Raw genomic sequence first — 17,073 nt, 5'->3', positions numbered from 1 at the left:
AGTGAATGAATGAACAAATGCCATCGAGACACAGCTCCTGCCCAGCCCCCTCACTGCCACCAGTGGGGCTGGAGCGGCCTGCCACGTGTCACCCCAAGTCTCCCCAGCCTGAAACTGGCCCCGTAGGCCCTCCCCTCCCCGGCCTGGGACCCTGTGGGCGTGGCCTGTGGCCTTGGCCCCGCCCCCGCACCTGTGCAGTCTGAGTGGCAACTTCACGACTTTTATTTGTGGTGCCTGTGCTTTGTCTCGAAAATACCTTCTCCCCCTGCCCCAGGCGAGAGCGGGGAGGGGGCAGCAAAAATAGAAGACGGCCCTCCCTATTGCACATGGACCCCATATACAGCCCCGGCCGCGGCCAGGGCTCTTGGCACATTCTGGATCCCTGCTGGGGGAGGGGCGCCGGTGCCGGCACACGTGAGGTGGGGGCCCCGGGGCAGCCCCTCTGGTCCTGAGGACTGAGCCCCGCCCTTCCTGGTCCCAAGTCCAGCTGGGGCCCCGCTCGGACACCCCTGCCCAGCCCACAGGTCCCGAGGCGAGGCTATGGCTTTCCGCGTCCCCGGAGCCCTGTCACTCGTGCTCACGCGGGGAGGGTGCGTGTGGCAGAAGCAGCTGTATAATACGGGCGTGGCGAGTCCTCCCGAGTCACTTGGAGAGCTTGCTGATGACGCGGATCAGCGCCGCGTTCTCGTCTTTGAGCCGCTGGTTGTCAGCCCGGAGGTCGGACAGGGCCTGGGGGGACGCACAGGTCAGCCGGGCGGGCCTGGGCAGGCCGAGCCCCGGCCACCCGGCATCCCCCAGCGCCGGAGCGCCCACCTTCAGCTCCTCCTCCAGCTCGGCGGCCTTGCGCTCCAGGGCCCTGCGCTCCTGCGGGCACGGGGCACGGTGAGACCGAGGGGAGGGCAGGTCAGGGGCCCCCGGCCCAGCCCCCAGGGACGCGGCCGCCCTACTCACGAATCTCTCCAGCTCCACGAGGGCAGGCCTCTCGGCAAAGCGCTCCTGTCTCTGGGGAGGGCAGAGCAGAGCGCGCTTGGCCCCGGCTGCCGGCTCGCCCGGAGCCCCGCCCCCGGCCCCGGCCCCGGCCCCGCCGCCACACCTGCGTGGCCCGCTCCAGCTCCACCTTGAGCTGCGCCAGCCGCAGCGTGGTCTCGGTGAGGGCCTCGCGGAGCCGCTCGTTCTCCCTGCGCAGCGCCGCGTACAGCTAGGGCACGAGCGGGGCACAGGGTCAGGCCAGCCCGAGGCCCGCGGGGGCGGGGCGGGGGGCCGCGCCGGGGGCCGCACCTTCCGAAAGCCCACGTCCGACTCGCGAGGCTCCGCCTCCGGCTGCGGGCCCGGGCTGAGGTCTGGCTGCGGGGGCGGACTGCGAGCTGCAGGACCGCCGTCAGGGGAGCTGCGTGGGGGCCGGCACGCGTCGGTGCACTGCGCGGGTGCCGCCCCACCGAAAGGCCCGACCCCCGCCCGGCGCCCCGGAGCCGCCTCGTACCTGCACCCGGGGCTGTCAGTGGGCTCCGCCTCCTCTCCCTGCAGGCAGAGGGGGCTTCAGCTGGGTGGGAGGGGGTGCGGCCTGCCCGCCCGTGAGGCCCACCCCGGCACCAGCCCGGACCCCCGGAGCGCCTCACCTCGGCCGGGCCCCGCCGCTCCTTGGCGACCCTGCGGTGCTCCCTGGCCGCCCGGGGCCCCTGTCCCTGCCCGTCGGGCGCCTCTGCTGGGGGAGGGGCAGGGGTCAGCCCAGACACCCGGGAAGGGACCCCCGGCACCCAGGACACCCGTGGCGGCCCTCACCTCTCTGGGCAGGGCCCTCCGAGTTCTCCAGGCCGGGGACCCGGGGCCTCCGGGAAGGGTCCTGTGGGGAGGGGCGGGGCGTCAGGGGGCCCGGAGCCATGCGCCGCCCGCCGCCCCTCCTGACCCTCTCACCAGGCTCTGCGGGGCCGGCTGCCCGGGCTCCGGGGTCCTCCCCGCCACCTTCTCGGCCTCCTTCAAGTCGGTCAGCGTCACGCCCTGGCGGGGAAGGGCGGTCAGGGGGGGACGTGCGCGCAGGGCCCGGGCGCAGCCCCTCGGCCCAGCCCACCCCGCACACCTGCGTGGACCTCCGGGACTGGCGCATGAGGCGGGAGCGCGCTTTCCGCTGGGACTCGGACTCCTCGTCCCGCACCGGCATCTGGTAGGACCTGAGGGAGGCGCCAGCCTCAGGCTCCAGACCCGGACCCCGGCCCGTCCCGTCCGGGCCAGGCTCGCAGCCCCTTCCCGTGGGGGAGCCGGCAGCTTCCCACCTGGCCTCACCTCCGCCGGTCCCTGGGGTCGGCCGTGGGCGCTGCAGGAGCCCCGGGCTCCTGCGTCCTGGGGGGGGCAGCGGCGTCATCCGAGGGAGGGGGCGGCTTGGCGACCTCAGACCTGCGCGAGTTCGTTCGTTAAGGAACGGGGCGCGGGGCAGCGCTGCGAGGAGACAGGGTGGGGGTGGGCCTGGGAGCCCGGAGGAGGAACAAAGCCCATGCGGGACAGCAGAGGGCAGCGGGCGGCTGGGCTTCACCCAGCGTCCGCTTGTGACAGAGGGGACCAGAGGGGAGCAGTCAGGGGTACTCACGGCGCAGCGGGCTCCGGCTCCGCCCGGGAGGCGTTCGGGGTGACCCTGGCCCGAGGGGGCGGGCTGGCCTGCAGGGAGAGCACAGGGAGGGTTGTCAGCCCGGCCGCCGGGGGCTGGGCGGCACCGCCGGCTCGGCCTCACCCACACCCACACACCCACTCACCCACTCACCCACTCACCCGCATGCACGCCGCCTCCAGCCCCGAGGAGGAGGCCGAGCGCCGCAGCCCGGCTCCGGGGGCTTCCCCAGCCCCACGCCGTTCTGGGGGGCCCAGGGCCCCCGAGCTCTCTGTCTTCTGGAGGCCAAAGCGCCGGGAGAAGGGGGTGTCCTCGGGAGCCTGGGGAGCAGAAAGCCTCAGCCCCGGGGGACACGGAAGGGCAGCCGAGCCCACCCTGGGGCCCCGCAGGCCCCACACTCACCGCGCGGCTCCGGGGGCTGCAGGGCGGCGGCGAGGACACTCCGTTCAGGGCTCTGGGCTCTGCGGCAGGGGTCGGCGGTCAGAACACGCATGCTGCCTCCCACAGCGCGCGGCGCAGCCCAGCCCCGCACCCGCCCTCACCTGCGGGGCCCTCCTCTCCCTCCTCCTCTCCCTCCTCCTCGTCCCGCAGGGGGCGCGTGCCCGCCGCGCCGGGCCTGCGCTCCTTGGACAGGTCCTGCAGAGAGGTTTTCTCCCGGCTGCTCAGACGGCACACGGAGCTCCTGTGAGGGAGGGGGTGCTGGGTCCAGGCCCGGGGAGACGGCGCCCCCCAGCCGCGGGCCCCCTACCTTCTGTGCTTGCCGCCGGACGGCACCTGCGGCTCTTGGCCCCGGCCCTGAGAGGCCTCCTTTTGGTTCCGAAGCTGCAAAGAGGGGCCAGATGGGCGCGGTCAGCACAGGTGCGGGCGCCTCAACTGCCCCACGCCGGGCCCCCGACGCCCGTGTGGGCTCCTCCAACGCCCCCGAGTGGCCATGTGCAGCCCCGCACACCTGAGAAGCCTCTGGCCTCACCCGGGGCCTTTCCGCCGCCCAGGGGCGTTGGTCTCACAGGCCCTGGCCCCTCCCAGCCTCCTGCTGGCTCCTCTCCGGCACCCACTGAGGCACAGCCCGCGCCACGTGGGGCTGGGTGCAGCTTCCCGAGCACGGCGGAGCCCCGACAGGACTGAGGCCACCCTCCCTGCCTGGCATCTGGCCGGAGCCCACACCCTCACCCCTGCGCTGACTCCCCAGCAAGGTGTGTCCTGGGGGGGAGCAGACACCTGTGGCACCTGTCACCCCCACCACGTGCCCCACCCACGGCTCTCCAGTGGGGCTGGGGCTGGGCCCTGTCCCAGCAAGGTATGTCCTGGCCCTGCCTGGGCTGGGGAGCAGACACCCGTGGCACCCGCCACGTGCCCCGCCCACGGCTCTCCAGTGGGGCTGGGGCTGGGCCCTGTCCCAGCAAGGTATGTCCTGGCCCTGCCTGGGCTGGGGAGCAGACACCCGTGGCACCCGCCACGTGCCCCGCCCACAGCTCTCCAGTGGGGCTGGGGCTGGGCCCGACTCACATCCTCCTGCTTCCGGGCCAGCTCCTCCAACAGGCTCAGCACGTCCTCATCAGCCAGGTCACAGGGCCGCTGCCCCTGGGGTGGGAGTAGCAGATGAGGGGAGTGTGGGGGCCACGCCCTCCCCGCGAGGGTCAGCGAGTCTGTGCCCCCGCCACCCTCCCCCCCAATGTGGGTCAGCGAGTCAGTGCCCTCACCGCATGGGTCAGCGAGTCCATGCCCCCGCCGTGCTCCGCCAGCAGGCGGCACGCGTCCTCCACGCCCCAGTGGGCCGCGGCGTGCAGGGGGGTCCAGCCATCGCCGTCCCGGAGCTCTGGGTCATAGCCAGCCTGGAGGAGCAACCTGGGGGCCGGGAAGGCTCGGGGTCAGTGGTCAGTATCGGCCGAGGCGCCGCTTGTCACCGCGGGCACGGACACTGCCCAGCCCCCCCCGTCCCCTCTGGGGCTGCCCCCCAGCCTGGCAGGGGCCCAAGGCGCCCCTCAGCAGCAGGTCACCCAGGACATCACCAGCATCCCAGTGGTCAGAGCCGGGGGCTGCACTCGGCACTGCGTGGGTGGCGTGGGGCAGTAGGCAGATGCCCCCAGCGCAGGATAAGGACTCCAAACGCCGGCCCCGAGGGCAGAGCCGCCCACTCACCGCTCTGAGACACAAGTCTCCCAGCCCAGCTTGGGGGGACATGGCCTCCCCCAGGGCTCCTCACAGCCACCTGACCCCATGTGCCTGCTCGTGCCCGCCCTGCCCTGGTTGCCAGAGCTCGCCGAGGCCTCCCCGCCACGCAGGCTGCCGGGAACGCAGCAGCGGAGGGAGGCCGCCCTCCCTGAACTGCAGCCCCTCCCAGGTGGCCAGGGCCTTCGCTGCCGAGGCGTGGCCGGCTGCACCGGGCCCTCGCCCTGGCCAAGCAGGAGGTGAAGCAGCCACGCCTGGTGACCAACGAGGCCCAGTGGGCAAGACGCAGGACCAAGCTGGGCTGGGGGACGAGGCGCAGGGCAGCTAGCGCCCCACCCGGCCATCTGGGGACCTCACCGAGGACACCTGCTGGACAGTGTGACCGCACGGGCAAAGGATGGGAACCGGCCAGACGGGAGGGGAGCACGCAGCACGATGCCTCAACAAGGGCTGCTGGCCTCTGCATGCGTGACAAACTCAGAGCTGCCGGGTGGGGGCAGCACACCTCTCACGGCGACCCACGGACCACGGGAGCATCGGGGGACCGGGGCCCTGCGCCGGGCACAAGGTGACCTCCGCAAACACCAGGAGCAGGACCCACGCACGCCACAGTGTGGCCGTGACCAGAGAACCCCACTGGGGCCAGCACCGCCTGCCACAGTCCCAGCCCCGGCTGCTCTGCTTCCGACCTGAGCGCCTGCCCGCCAACGGCCCTGGTTGGGCCCTGCACCCACGTGGGAGACCGGGAGGGAGCTCCAGGCTCCAGGCTGGCCAGGGCAGCCATCTGGGGAGTGACCGGCAGATGGAATGCACACAGCTCTGTCCCTCTCTGTTACTGTGCCTTTAAATAAATCAAATACAGCAACAAAGAGAATCCTGTTGTGAACTGCGGCTGCAGTTTAGACAACTCCCGGGTAAGACGCGGCGCGGGTGCAGGAAGCGCTATCCCCCGTGAGGCGAGGAGGGAGCGCTCACCTCATCACCTCGATGTAGCCCTTGGCGGCTGCCACGTGCAGGGCGGAGGCCCCGGTGCGGGGATGCCGGGCCTCGGGCATGGCGCCCCCGTCCAGCCAGCACCTCGTGTCCCGCAGCAGCAGCTCCTCCTCGGCCCGCTTGGCCGCCTCCACGTCCACTCCTGGGGGCAGCAGAGCAAAGGGGCCAGGGTCGGCTCCCACCCACGGCCTGGAACACCCAGGGCGCCGCCTGCCGTGGCTGCAGCCCAGCCCCTCTCCCCCAAGTGTCCGTCATCGCTGGGGGCGGAAGAAATGGAGCCGTCCGTCCATTTCTGCCAGGGACTCGCCACTCCCCAACGTCACTGTCACAGGCGCCCAGCCCGCCCCCCACATGACCCAACGGATGTGCTGCGGTGACTGACGGGTGACGGGCGCACGGGGCCAGGAGCCCCCCCACAAATGGCTGTCACTGCGCTTTTGAAGGTTTATTTCTTTATTTGGAAAGAGTTAACGAGGGAGGAAGTAGGGGGAGAGCTGCCATCTGCTGGTTCGCTCCGCAGGCGGCCACAACAGCCAGCGCCAGGCCAGGCAGAAGCAGGGGTCCCATCCCGGTCTCCCACGGGGTGCAAGGCCCAGCACTAGGGCCAGCTCCTGCTGCTTTCCCAGGCGGCCAGCCAACAGCTGGACATGAGCAGCAGGGACGCAGGCCGGGGCCTGTGGGGGACTTCACCGCGCCGGCACAGCGCTGGCCCGGGACGCCTGTGCCCCGGTGTGCTCTCAGCTCCCAGGTAGGGGCACTGGCCTTCTCGAGCCGCTTCGTGCTCCCCGGGGACGGTTCTCACGCGCACCCCAGTGCTGTCTAGACCTGCCTGACACATCAGCCAGCAGCCACGTGCACCTGCTACGCACCTGACCTGCAGCTGTTGTAAGGGGAAATGCACCTGGGGTTTCAAACCCGGAACACAAGAAGGTGCAATGCCCCGAATTGTTTGTTTATTTGCGCTAATTACACACCAAAAAGATGATATTTTTGATACATTGGGTTACCTGTTGATTTGCACTTCTCAGAATGCACACTGCTGCACCACTGGGGCTGTGGGCGAGGAACCCCGGGCCCACACTCGGGCAGAGTCAGACTCGGGGCCGGACGGAGCAGCACTCACGCCTACGAGCGCCAGTTCCACCCAGCCCCCTGCCAGTGCGCCTGGGGTAGGAGTGGAGCAGCCCAGGCGCCAGACCTGACACGGGGGAGACCTGGACGGAGCGCCAGGCTCCTGCCCTCAGCCGGCCCAGCCCTGGCTGCCGCAGGATCTGGGGAGTGAGCCAGAACGCGGGAAATCCCTTCCCACCCACCTCTGTCTCTGCCGTTTTAAGTACATAAAGAATGTTTTTGGGCCGGCGCTGTGGCGTAGCAGATAAAGCCACCGCCTGCAAGGCCGGCATCCCATATGGGCACTGGTTCGAGTCCCAGCTGCTCCACTTCCCATCCAGCTCCCTGCTATGGCCTGGGAAGGCCCACATGGGAGACCTGGAAGAAGCTCCTGGCTCCAGGCTTCGGATCAGCACAGCTCCAGCCATTGCGGCCACTCGAGGAGTGAACCAGCGGATGGAAGACCTCTCTCCCTCGCTCTCTCTCTCTGTAACTCTGCCTTTCTAATAAGTAAATATTTTTAGATTAGATTAGGACCCATCTAGTGCCCTCACTTTAACTTCTTCCTTTTTTTAAAGATTTATTTATTTATTTGAAAGTGAGAGTTACACAGAGAGAGGAGAGGCAGAGAGAGAGAGAGAGAGAGAGGTCTTCCATCCGATGGTTCACTCCCCAATTGGCCTCAACGTCTGAAGCAGCACTGATCCGAAGCCGGGAGCCAGGAGTTTCTTCTGGGTCTCCCACGCGGGTGCAGGGGCCCAAGGACTTGGACCATCTTCCACTGCTTTCCCAGGCCATAGCAGAGAGCTGGATGGGAAGTGGAGCAGCCAGGACTAGAACCGGTGCCCATATGGGATACCAGCGCTTCAGGCCAGGGTGTTAACCCGCTGTGCCACAGTGCTAACCCCAAATAAGTAAATATTTTTAAAAAATGTTTTAATTAAAAGCAAAATGAGGGGGGGAGGGAAGCCACTGTAATCCATAGACTGTACTTTGGAAATTTATATTTACTAAATTAAAAAAAAAAAAAAAACCCTGAAAGAAAAAGCAAAAAAAAAAAAAAGGCAAAACAAAAACACACTGGAGCCAGCACAAGGCCCGCGTGTGCCCCTCCCACCCAGGCCACCGGTCACGGCCCTGCATCACGCACCCCTCACACACACAGCTTCAGCCCTCTGCCGTCACACACCCCTGCGCACACAGCTTCAGCCCTCCGCCGTCATGCACCCCTGCACACACACAGCTTCAGCCCTCCGCCGTCAGGCACCCCTGCACACACACAGCTTCAGCCCTCCGCCGTCAGGCACCCCTGTGCACACAGCTTCAGCCCTCCGCCGTCACACACCCCTGCGCACACAGCTTCAGCCCTCCGCCGTCAGGCACCCCTGCACACACACAGCTTCAGCCCTCCGCCGTCACGCACCCCTGCGCACACAGCTTCAGCCCTCAGCACGGCGGGAGCCGAGAACAGGCTTGGAACAACGGAGCACTCCTGGCCTTGTGTTTGGCGCCACCTGGTGGCCACAGGGCACTCTGTGTCTCTGGGTGTCCCAGGCCCAGGCTGCAGCAGTCCCAGCGACAGTGGGGACAATACTGGGGACTGGGGACCCGGGACCCACCCCTCCGCCACCTCAGAGGTCAGCACCGCTCAGTGCTCCAGGCGCTGGTGCCACAGCTCAGCTAAGCGCACGGTGATCAGGTACGGAGCCGGAGCCCAGGGAGCAGGCACTCTGACTGTCCCCACCACCCGCATCCTGTCGGCGTGCAATCCTGGAAGGCTGAGGCCAGCAGCAGCATTTTCTCTCCATTCTTATCTCAAAGGCTGAGACAGAAATCTACTGCTCACTGGTTCATCCCCAAGCGCCCAGGACGGCCAGGGCTGGGCCAGGCTGGAGCCAGGACCCAAATCCGGTCTCCCACATGGGTGCAGGAGCCCAAGCAGCTGGGCCACCCCCCCTCCTCCCCAGGAGCACGAGCAGGAAGCTGGTTGGGAAGTGGGCAGCCGGGACTTGCGCTGCTGCCCCCCCGGGTGCCGGCGTCACAGGTGCTACGCCACAGCTGGCTGCGGCTCCCGGAACAGACCCTGCAGGACGCTGGCTCCAGCCCATCTCGCCCCAGGTTCCTCCTCTCAGGCAGGTTCTCGGGGAGGAGCTCGGCTGAACCTGTGGCACAGGCTGTCCCCGGAGCCAGGCTGTGGGCCAGTCCCTCTACAAGCACGCCAGGCGACGGAGTGGTTACGGAGGTCCCAGGGACACCCAGTCCAGGGCTCACCACCCTCTCTGGCCTGCTGGGACCATGGGGCTGGGCAGGAGGGACTGGGAAGTGACCCTGACACATCTGGGGGAACCCAGAACCCCGACATTCAGGACGGACGGGAGACCAGCGGACACCAGCGACCGCGGCTGGGGCCCCTGGGCTCTCGTTCTAGGGCCCAACCCTGGACCAGCCCACGCCAGGAGCCGGCCACGGTTCAGTCTGCAGGGCGCCTGTTCCTGCCGGAGCCCCGCCGGGCTGCACGTCAGGGAGTGGCCGTGGCCCGTGGCCCGTGGCCCACAGCCCACGGCCCACGGCCCACGGCCCACGGCCCACAGCCCCGTGCTGGGTTCAGCCCGTGGCCCACGGCCCACAGCCCCGTGCTGGGTTCAGCCCGTGGCCCACGGCCCACAGCCCCGTGCTGGGTTCAGGCCGTGGCCCACGGCCCACAGCCCCGTGCTGGGTTCAGGCCGTGGCCCACAGCCCCGTGCTGGGTTCAGGCCGTGGCCCACGGCCCACAGCCCCGTGCTGGGTTCAGGCTGTGGCCCACGGCCCACAGCCCCGTGCTGGGTTCAGCCCGTGGCCCACGGCCCACAGCCCCGTGCTGGGTTCAGGCCGTGGCCCACGGCCTACAGCCCCGTGCTGGGTTCAGGCCGTGGCCCATGGCCCACAGCCCCGTGCTGGGTTCAGGCTGTGGCCCACAGCCCCATGCTGGGTTCAGGCCGCGGCCGTGGCCCACAGCCCCATGCTGGGTTCAAGCCGTGCCCCGCGTCCGACACAGCTTCCGCTCAGGCGCACCCTGGGAAGCGGCAGGCGATGTCCCGCGTGGGGGACGCCGGGCTCCAGCCAGGGCACCCGCAGCCATGTGGGGAAGTGCACCGCGCACGGAGGGCGCTCTCTCTCCCCTCTCTGCGCTCCTACAGACGCACACAGGAACGCTCCCATCACAACACTTCAGGTGCAGCGGCACCCGGCGGTCTCACTGCTGTCCCCCATCTCCAGATCCTTTTCCTCCTGGAAGCTGGAATCTGCTCAACTGCCAGGCCCCTCCCCAGCGCTCCGCTCTGTCCCATGGGGGCGGCGGCTCCAGGGCCTGGTGCTGCAGAACCCGGAGCGGGACCGGCCTGTTCCACTGAGCCCGATGCCCCAGGCCCACCCCTTTCAAGGCTGAGTAACATTCCACCTGCCACTGGACCCATCACCCTTCAGACACTGGGCAGCTCCTGTCTCCGCCTGGCATCCAGCCACCAGGCCCCGCCCCCAGCCCACAAGGCCGCTGGAGAGGAGGAACTTCAGTGCAGCCCCCAGGCCACCCTGAGCCAAGCCAAGGTCAGCAGCACCAAGGACTGACAGCCCGGCCCCCAGGGTCCACACTGACAGCCCCGCCTCCAGGGCTCACACTGACAGCCCCATCCCCAGGATCCAGGGTCCTCACTGACAGCCCCGCCCCCAGGGCTCACACTGACAGCCCCGCCCCCAGGGCTCACACTGACAGCCCCATCCCCAGGATCCAGGGTCCACACTGACAGCCCCGCCCCCAGGGCTCACACTGACAGCCCCGCCCCCAGGGCTCACACTGACAGCCCCGCCCCCAGGGTCCAGGGTCCACACTGACAGCCGGCCTCCAGGGTCCACACTGACAGCCCCTCCCTCAGGGCTCACACTGACAGCCCCACCCCCAGGGCTCACACTGACAGCCCCGCCCCCAGGGTCCTCACTGACAGCCCCACCCCCAGGGCTCACACTGACAGCCCGCTCCCAGGGCTCACACTGACAGCCCCGCCCCCAGGGCTCACACTGACAGCCCGCCCCCAGGGTCCACACTGACAGCCCCTCCCTCAGGGCTCACACTGACAGCCCCACCTCCAGGGCTCACACTGACAGCCCCACCCCCAGGGCTCACACTGACAGCCCCGCCCCCAGGGTCCTCACTGACAGCCCCGCCCCCAGGGTCCTCACTGACAGCCCCGCCCCCAGGGTCCACACTGACAGCCCCACCCCCAGGGCTCACACTGACAGCCCCGCCCCCAGGGCTCACACTGACAGCCCCACCCCCAGGGCTCACACTGACAGCCCCGCCCCCAGGGCTCACACTGACAGCCCGCCCCCAGGGTCCTCACTGACAGCCCCGCCCCCAGGGTCCACACTGACAGCCCCGCCCCCAGGGCTCACACTGACAGCCCCGCCCCCAGGGCTCACACTGACAGCCCCGCCCCCAGGGTCCACACTGACAGCCCCGCCCCCAGGGCTCACACTGACAGCCCCACCCCCAGGGCTCACACTGACAGCCCCGCCCCCAGGGTCCTCACTGACAGCCCCGCCCCCAGGGTCCTCACTGACAGCCCCGCCCCCAGGGTCCACACTGACAGCCCCACCCCCAGGGCTCACACTGACAGCCCCGCCCCCAGGGTCCACACTGACAGCCCCACCTCCAGGGCTCACACTGACAGCCCCACCCCCAGGGCTCACACTGACAGCCCCGCCCCCAGGGTCCTCACTGACAGCCCCGCCCCCAGGGTCCTCACTGACAGCCCCGCCCCCAGGGTCCACACTGACAGCCCCGCCCCCAGGGTCCACACTGACAGCCCCGCCCCCAGGGCTCACACTGACAGCCCCACCCCCAGGGCTCACACTGACAGCCCCGCCCCCAGGGCTCACACTGACAGCCCGCCCCCAGGGTCCTCACTGACAGCCCCGCCCCCAGGGTCCACACTGACAGCCCCGCCCCCAGGGCTCACACTGACAGCCCCGCCCCCAGGGCTCACACTGACAGCCCCGCCCCCAGGGTCCACACTGACAGCCCCACCCCCAGGGTCCTCACTGAGCTGAGGCATGGGGAGCTGTCTCACAACACGCGTGGAGACCCTGCAGGGCCCTGGCAGCTGGGGCACCCGGGAGCTCCGTCTCCCTGGCTTTTCTGACATAAATGACAGCTGAACTCTAGCAGCACAGCTCACGTCTTCCAGCCTCGGGGACACAGCCAGACACGGCCACGCTGGCCCAGAGTGGGAGCCCCCAGACATGCCACGGCCACGCTGGCCCAGAGTGGGAGCCCCGACACGCCACGGCCACACTGGCCCAGAGGCGGGAGCCCCCAGACACGGCCACGCTGGCCCAGAGGCAGGAGCCCCCAGACACGGCCACACTGGCCAAGAAGTGGGAGCCCCCAGACACGGCCACGCTGGCCAAGAGGCGAGGGCCCCCAGACACGGCCACGCTGGCCAAGAAGTGGGAGCCCCCAGACACGGCCACGCTGGCCCAGAGGCAGGAGCCCCCAGACACGGCCACACTGGCCCAGAGGCGGGAGCCCCCAGACACGGCCACACTGGCCGAGAGTGGGAGCCCCCAGACACGGCCACGCTGGCCCAGAGGCAGGAGCCCCCAGACACGGCCACGCTGGCCCAGAGGCGGGAGCCCCCAGACACGGCCACGCTGGCCCAGAGGCAGGAGCCCCCAGACACGGCCACACTGGCCCAGAGGCAGGAGCCCCCAGACACGGCCACACTGGCCGAGAGTGGGAGCCCCCAGACACGGCCACGCTGGCCCAGAGGCAGGAGCCCCCAGACACGGCCACGCTGGCCCAGAGGCGGGAGCCCCCAGACACGGCCACGCTGGCCGAGAGGCGGGAGCCCCCAGGGCAGCCAGACGCCTTCCAACAGACCACGGCACAAAGGACTCCACACTCACACACACGCAGACAGCACGCAGACACCCTACACGCTCACACAAACACCACACACGTGCACGTCACACGATGCACACATACACCACACATGCACACTGACACACGCGTGTGCACACACCACACTCACACCCCAGCAGCGAGTGGCTTGCGGCATGGAAGCTTGGCTGCCAGGGCCGGGCTCAGGACCGGGACCAGCCCCTGCCCCCCACCACCCCTGCAGGGCGCCCCTGCCCCCCAGGCCCGCGCACCTCGGCGGGCGACCTCCGCCTTGAGCAGCCCCTCCATGGCGTCCGACTCGGCCAGGTCCAGGGGCAGGTCCCCGTCACTGTTGACGGCGGCGATGTCGGCCCCGTGGCTCAGCAGGTACCTGGGGGCGGGGCAGGTCAGGGCAGGGCAGCGGGTCCCGGCCTGGCCCCAGCAGCCCGCCGGCCTGCCCAGCCTCACCTGGCGATGTCCAGGTAGCCGCAGGAGGCGGCCACGTGCAGAGGCGTCCAGCCCTCGTTGTCTGCCTGGTTCACGGTGGCCCCCTGCTCCACCAGGAAGCGCACCACCTCCAGGTTCTCGTCGATGCAGGCCTGGGGCGGGGACAGGGCCCTGGACCTCAGCCTGCGGGGCCCGGGCAGAGAAGCGCAGACGCCGAGACACCAGGGCCAGGAGGCAGCCGGCCCCGCGGGAGCCTCTGCCCAAGTGTGGGGTCGGCCCAGCCCACAGGCGCCACCTGCTGGCCGACGACCAGGCCCAGTCCTCCTCCCTGGGGCCGGCTTCCCAGGGCAGGAGCGGAGACCCCGGCGTGGGCAGGACTCCCGAGGGTCTCAGGCACACGGCTCACCGAGACTCTCTCCTGAACTCCCGCCTCAGTGAGGGGGCACGGGGAGCCAGCGGGGGGGCGGGGGCCTCGGCACGGTATCCCCACCTCCCTGGCTGCAAGCCGCCCCCCTGAGAGAGGCGGGGAAGGGGGATGCGGTGAGCCAGCAAGGGGGGGGGACTCGGCGCGGTAACCCCACACCCCCTGGCAGCAGGCTGCCCCTCTGGGGGGCACGGGGGAAGGGGGCCATGGAGCCTGCATCAGAGTTGGGGGACTCGGCGCGGTATCCCCACGGAGGCGGGGAGGCCCGAGCGCATGAGGTCATGGAAACTGCGGCCGGGGGCCGCGGCCTGGGAACGGCACGAGCTCCGGGCTGCGTTTATTTCCACGCCGTTGCCATGGCGACGGGGGGGGCGAGGCCGGAGCCGGGCCTTTCCCTTTCATGGACCTGGCCCAGCACAGGGAGAGGTGGAGACGCCTCCACCCTCAGACCCAGCAGCCCAGCCCCTCCTGCTCCAGAACCAGCCGCGGCTGCACACAGCAGCTTGGGGGGGGGGGGGGCACTCCCCGGCCACATGGGCCCACCGAGGCAGGCGCCCCGGATGCAGAGAGCGCCGGGTCTCAGGGACACCAGGCAGGCTGACCAGCCGGCCCCTGCTCCTGTGGCCGGGGACTTCCAGAGTTAACCCCAGGCCAGTCTCTGCCGAAGCCTAAGCTGACCCCACACCCAGAGCCGGGCCGAACCCGGCTCCCAGCTTGCGGCCGCGTGACCTGACCCTCACAGGCCCTAATCCTGCGGCCCCCGGCGGAGCCTCATCGTGCTGGGGGGTGCGGGGCAGGAAGGGGCAGCGGAGACCAGGGGAGACCCTCGGGGAGGCGCCACCCCTGCACAGCACCCTAGAGCGCCCCCTGCCGCCGTGTGAGGGGAGCGACCCCCGGAGGGCCGCGGGCCCCACTGCACGGGCGAGAATCGCGAGGCACCGAGGCGCGCCACGGGCGCAGGGCGAGCCGCCCTTCCCCCTCCCTGCCCGGGCCCCCACCAGCCAACGCTCCGTCCGCAGGTGCGCCGCGCCCCGCCGTGGGGGCCCGGGGCAAGGGGAGGGGGTCCCGGCCGTTATCGGAGGAGGCCGGGGCCCCGGGCTCCGGGCTGCATGGTCCGGCGCGAGGGGGAGGCCACACCAGCGCCCTGGGGACCTGCGCTGGCCTTGGTTCCGGACACAAGACCGCCGGAGGCCGCCACCGGACAGGGCTGCAGAAGCCCCCGAGGCGACTCGGCCACCCGAACCCAAGCAGGGCCGTGTCCGGGCGCGGCGGCCAGCACCCCAGGAGAGGGTCCACGCGGCCCCCGGGGGCGAGCCAGCCGAGTGAGCGCGCCCAGAGAGGGGACCCGGCTGGGCAGCGGGCGGCCCCGGCCAGGACGCGGCCCGGGGAGGGGTCCCGGCCCCAGGAGCGGAGCGGAGCGGGCGCTCACCTGGTGCAGCGCGCTGATGCCGTCGGCGTTGGTGGAGTCCAGCACGGCGCGGGCGGGCGGCGGCGCCGCGGGGTCCGAGGGGGCGCCGGGGCCGGGCTCCGCCGCGCGCAGCATCAGGCGCGCCTCGTCCAGGTCGCCGCCCGCGCAGGCCGCCAGGAACTCGGCGGCGCGCTCGAAGCGCACGGTGCGGGCGCGCCGCGCCGCGGGGCCCGGCTCGGCGCCCGCCCGCGCGCCCCACTGCCGCAGCTGCTCCTGCCGCCGCTCGCGCGCCGCCGCCGCCGCCGCCCCCGGGCCCGCCGCCGGGCCATCCTCCCCCGACATCGCGCCGCCGCCCGCCGGCCAGGCAGCGAGCGAGCCCGGCGCCGCAGCCCTCGCCCGCCGCCCGCCCCGGGGGCCGCCGGGAACTGCCGGGAACGGCCGGCCGGCCCGCAACGCCCCGCGGCGCTCCGGTGCCCTGGGCGCACGCGCGGCTCGCTGGCGTCACGGCGCCGCGCAGTGGCACGCTGGGAAATGGAGTCCGCGACTCGCCCTTGGCCGGCTGAGGGGCGGGGACTGGCCTTGGGCCGCGGGGCGTGCTGGGAAACCGAGTCCGTCAGCGAAGTCGCCGCCGGCCGCTTTCCGGAGTCTGTGCCCCAAGGCACGGTGGGTAGTCCGCAGCCCCGGGGCACGCTGGGAAATAGAGTGGGTCGACGCGAGCGTGTCCCAAGGCATACTGGGAATTGTAGTGCACAGTATAAATGGGGCAGGGGCTCGCGCAACAGCCCAAAATTAAGAAGTTGCTTTTCCCTAAAGAAAAAGATAAAGAACTTTTTCCACACGCCTTATCAACTTCCGACATACTACATAATTTTTTATCTTTTCCCTTCCACTAAAATAAGTTCCCCGAGGGCAGAGATGTTTGTTTTCCGTGCGCCCTACTTTTTCTCAGTGCCTGGAGCCGCCTGGGAGCGGGCGATCCGAAAATACCGCTTGAATGAATTAACAGGTCGTGGGAAACACCGGGGCACCATGGGAAGTCGGGTCCCGTACCAGCAGCAAGACCACCCGCTTCCAAGTTTCCGGGGTGACGCTGGGAGATGTAGTCCCCGCTCTCGCTTCGCAAGGCATCTTGGGGCTTGTAGTCCCGAGCGTTGGGGTGGTGACGGACGGCTTCATGGCGCCTCCCCGCCGGTACCGCGCTCCGAGTCCGGCGCGGGAAGGTGGCAGGCGGCCTCCATCCGCTCTCGGGCCAGGCGTCCTGGCGCCTGCGGCCGGCGCTCGGCAGGCCTGGGGGGCTCGGGGGCTCGCGTCCTGCGCAAGCTCCGTCAGCCGCCTTCGCGCTCGCTGCATTTAGACTTGAGCCTCTATGTTTAGAATTCTGCTGCACTAACGGTTAGGAATTCCGGCGCAGCGAGCTAAGCCGCCGTCGGCATCTGTATGGGCGCGGGTTCGAGTCCCGGCTGCTCCACTTGGGCCTGGCCCAGCCCTGGGCGTTGCTGGCATTGGGGACTACACTGGCGGATGGACGACCTATCTCTCTCTCTCTCTCTCTCTTCCAAATAATGGTGGGAGAGAACCGTCCCCCAAAGGCAGGGGCCCAGGGCCGCGGGGTGGGGGGTCTTCTCGCCAGGGACTGCCCCAGCTGCCCTTTTCTCGTGGTTGCTGTGACCCCCCCAGGACCTGGGGAGGGAGGCACTTGGGCCGAGTAACAGGCGGACGCAGCCCCCAGCTGTCTTCCTGTCTCCCCAAACATGGGCTTGACAATCTAAGGGGAGGTACCCTGGCCAAGATGGACACCCTGACAGCCGGAGAGACCGAGACCCCAGCAGGAGGTCAGGGGACACCGTGACAGCCGGAGAGACCCGAGCGGGGAGTCGGGGGACACCATGACTGACAGACCCGAGCGGGGGGTCGGGGGACACCATGACAGCTGGAGAGACCCAAGCAGGAGGTCGGGGGACACCATGACAGCCAGAGACACCCGAGCAGGTCAGGGGACACCATGACAGCCG

General features: G+C 69.9%; 1 protein-coding gene across 16 annotated transcripts; it reads right to left on the bottom strand.

Moving 5' to 3' along the window:
• Positions 1–200: 200 nt before the first annotated feature.
• On the bottom strand, positions 201–15,488 carry PPP1R12C (protein phosphatase 1 regulatory subunit 12C). Of its 16 annotated transcripts, none has more exons than XM_070062763.1 (22): positions 15,083–15,486; positions 13,251–13,381; positions 13,055–13,173; positions 5,741–5,900; positions 4,297–4,441; positions 4,103–4,177; positions 3,345–3,418; positions 3,139–3,254; positions 2,999–3,057; positions 2,758–2,916; positions 2,579–2,646; positions 2,278–2,388; positions 2,075–2,165; positions 1,912–1,995; positions 1,780–1,840; positions 1,617–1,702; positions 1,481–1,518; positions 1,279–1,387; positions 1,094–1,198; positions 952–1,002; positions 814–864; positions 201–729 (listed from the first exon to the last, which is right to left on the bottom strand). In XM_070062763.1, the coding sequence occupies exons 1-22, from the start codon at positions 15,401–15,403 to the stop codon at positions 643–645; spliced, it is 2,301 nt and encodes a 766-aa protein (XP_069918864.1). In that variant the 5' UTR covers positions 15,404–15,486; the 3' UTR covers positions 201–642. The 16 variants fall into 16 exon arrangements, with proteins under 16 accessions (XP_069918864.1, XP_069918862.1, XP_069918863.1 ...); XM_070062761.1 differs by having other exon boundaries at positions 3,139–3,278; positions 15,083–15,485; XM_070062762.1 differs by having other exon boundaries at positions 1,617–1,699; positions 3,139–3,278; positions 15,083–15,484.
• Positions 15,489–17,073: the final 1,585 nt, after the last annotated feature.

Source organism: Oryctolagus cuniculus, chromosome 18 (genome assembly GCF_964237555.1).
Source record: "Oryctolagus cuniculus chromosome 18, mOryCun1.1, whole genome shotgun sequence".
NCBI lineage: Eukaryota > Metazoa > Chordata > Mammalia > Lagomorpha > Leporidae > Oryctolagus > Oryctolagus cuniculus.
The sequence above is the reverse complement of the archived record's forward strand: the minus strand, read 5'-3'. Positions and strand labels throughout refer to the sequence as shown.

Coding starts and splice junctions, on each gene's coding strand:
- PPP1R12C (XM_070062761.1), bottom strand. CDS start 15,403: ATGTCGGGGGAGGATGGCCCGGCGGCGGGCCCGGGGGCGGCGGCGGCG. Junction 4,178..4,296: donor TGGACTCGCTGACCCATGCG/GTGAGGGCACTG, acceptor CTCCCACCCCAG/GGGCAGCGGCCCTGTGACCT. Junction 2,917..2,998: donor GCAGCCCCCGGAGCCGCGCG/GTGAGTGTGGGG, acceptor TCTGCTCCCCAG/GCTCCCGAGGACACCCCCTT.